General features: G+C 59.7%; 1 protein-coding gene across 1 annotated transcript in view; it reads left to right on the forward strand.

Moving 5' to 3' along the window:
- Positions 1–1,281, forward strand: part of VDR (vitamin D (1,25- dihydroxyvitamin D3) receptor) — a 41,113-nt gene that overhangs the window by 36,929 nt on the left and 2,903 nt on the right. The window contains 2 exon segments of the mRNA XM_009275739.2: positions 712–896; positions 1,107–1,230. Of these exon segments, the coding sequence (XP_009274014.2) occupies positions 712–896; positions 1,107–1,230 (309 nt within the window).

Below are 1,281 nucleotides of genomic sequence, written 5' to 3' on the forward strand. Positions count from 1 at the left end.
TGCGAGTTTGCTACCCCGAGAGATCTTTGCGGCTCCCTGCTGCTTTTCTTCTCTTTCAACCCCGTGAGGCTATTTAAGTCTTCAAGCTCTTTTAATAAAGGTAAGATCTGAGCCCACGTTGCCTGCGGATGCTCCCCTTCCCTAATTAAATGGGAGGGGCTCTGCCTGTCACCTTTGGGTCCAACCCTTGGCCGCTGCCCAAGGCTGTCACCCAGAAGCCATAAACGCCCAGCCCTGGGAGTGGGGGTATGTTTCTATGTCCCCTTAGCTGAAAAAGACTTGCGATGCCGCAAGAAGCGCTGCCGGCTACCCAGATTATCGCTGCCGGAGCGTGGCAGCCGGACGCAGAGGCCGAGCGATGCCGCATCGGGCTCCCTCTGTTGTCGGGCACTGACAGCGGCGCCGGAGGGAGGTGAACCCACTGGCCTGCCTCTCGCGGGACCAAGATTTCTTTCACCTGAAAGCACAGAGCAAACGGCAAGGTGGCGGCGCTGACGGGACCTTATTGCACCCGGTCCTTGCCTAAAAGCACCCAAATGGGTTATAAACTGTCCCGGGAAGCCGTGACCCGGCAGTCGAGGGCAGGAGCGGGTTGATGCGGGTTTAATAATCGATTAGCAAGGTGACGGGGACGCTGGCTGCAGCGGCCCCGGGGTTGTTTCAGTCCCCGTTTCCCTGCGCCTCTTTCTGACGCTTTCCCTGTCCCTGCAGTCATCCTGACGGACGAGGAGGTTCAGAGGAAACGCGAGATGATACTGAAGCGCAAGGAGGAGGAAGCGCTCAAGGAGAGCCTGAAACCCAAACTCTCGGAGGAGCAGCAGAAAGTCATCGACATCCTCCTCGAGGCTCATCGCAAAACCTACGACCCCACGTACGCCGACTTCACCAAGTTTCGGGTACGTCCAGGGGACGCCGGTCCCGATTCCCGCGCGCGGGACCAAGCGGTTTCTGCCCAGACGCACCAAACCCGTTTCATCCCGCGCCTCCTCGTTAGAGAGGAGTCAAAAATCCCGGTGCAAAAACCTCGACGCTGTCGGCGGCAGGCAGATGACCGCCACCAAATTGCTCTCCCGGCCCCGTTCCTCATGTCCTGCTCTCCCTTCCAGCCCCCCGTGAGAAGCAACCCTAGCAACAGGGGGGCAGCGAGGTCCTCCTCCATCCTCACCCAGGACTTGTCGTCGGAGGACTCCACCGACCTCTTTGGCTCCGATGCCTTCAACACGTTTCCAGGTACCACGCTCGCCTCTCCGTAGACGACGGGGGGGTAGAAACGCGGCAGCT

The sequence above is a fragment of the Aptenodytes forsteri genome, unplaced genomic scaffold (genome assembly GCF_000699145.1).
Source record: "Aptenodytes forsteri isolate BGI_AS27 unplaced genomic scaffold, ASM69914v1 Scaffold657, whole genome shotgun sequence".
Classification (NCBI taxonomy): Eukaryota; Metazoa; Chordata; class Aves; order Sphenisciformes; family Spheniscidae; genus Aptenodytes; species Aptenodytes forsteri.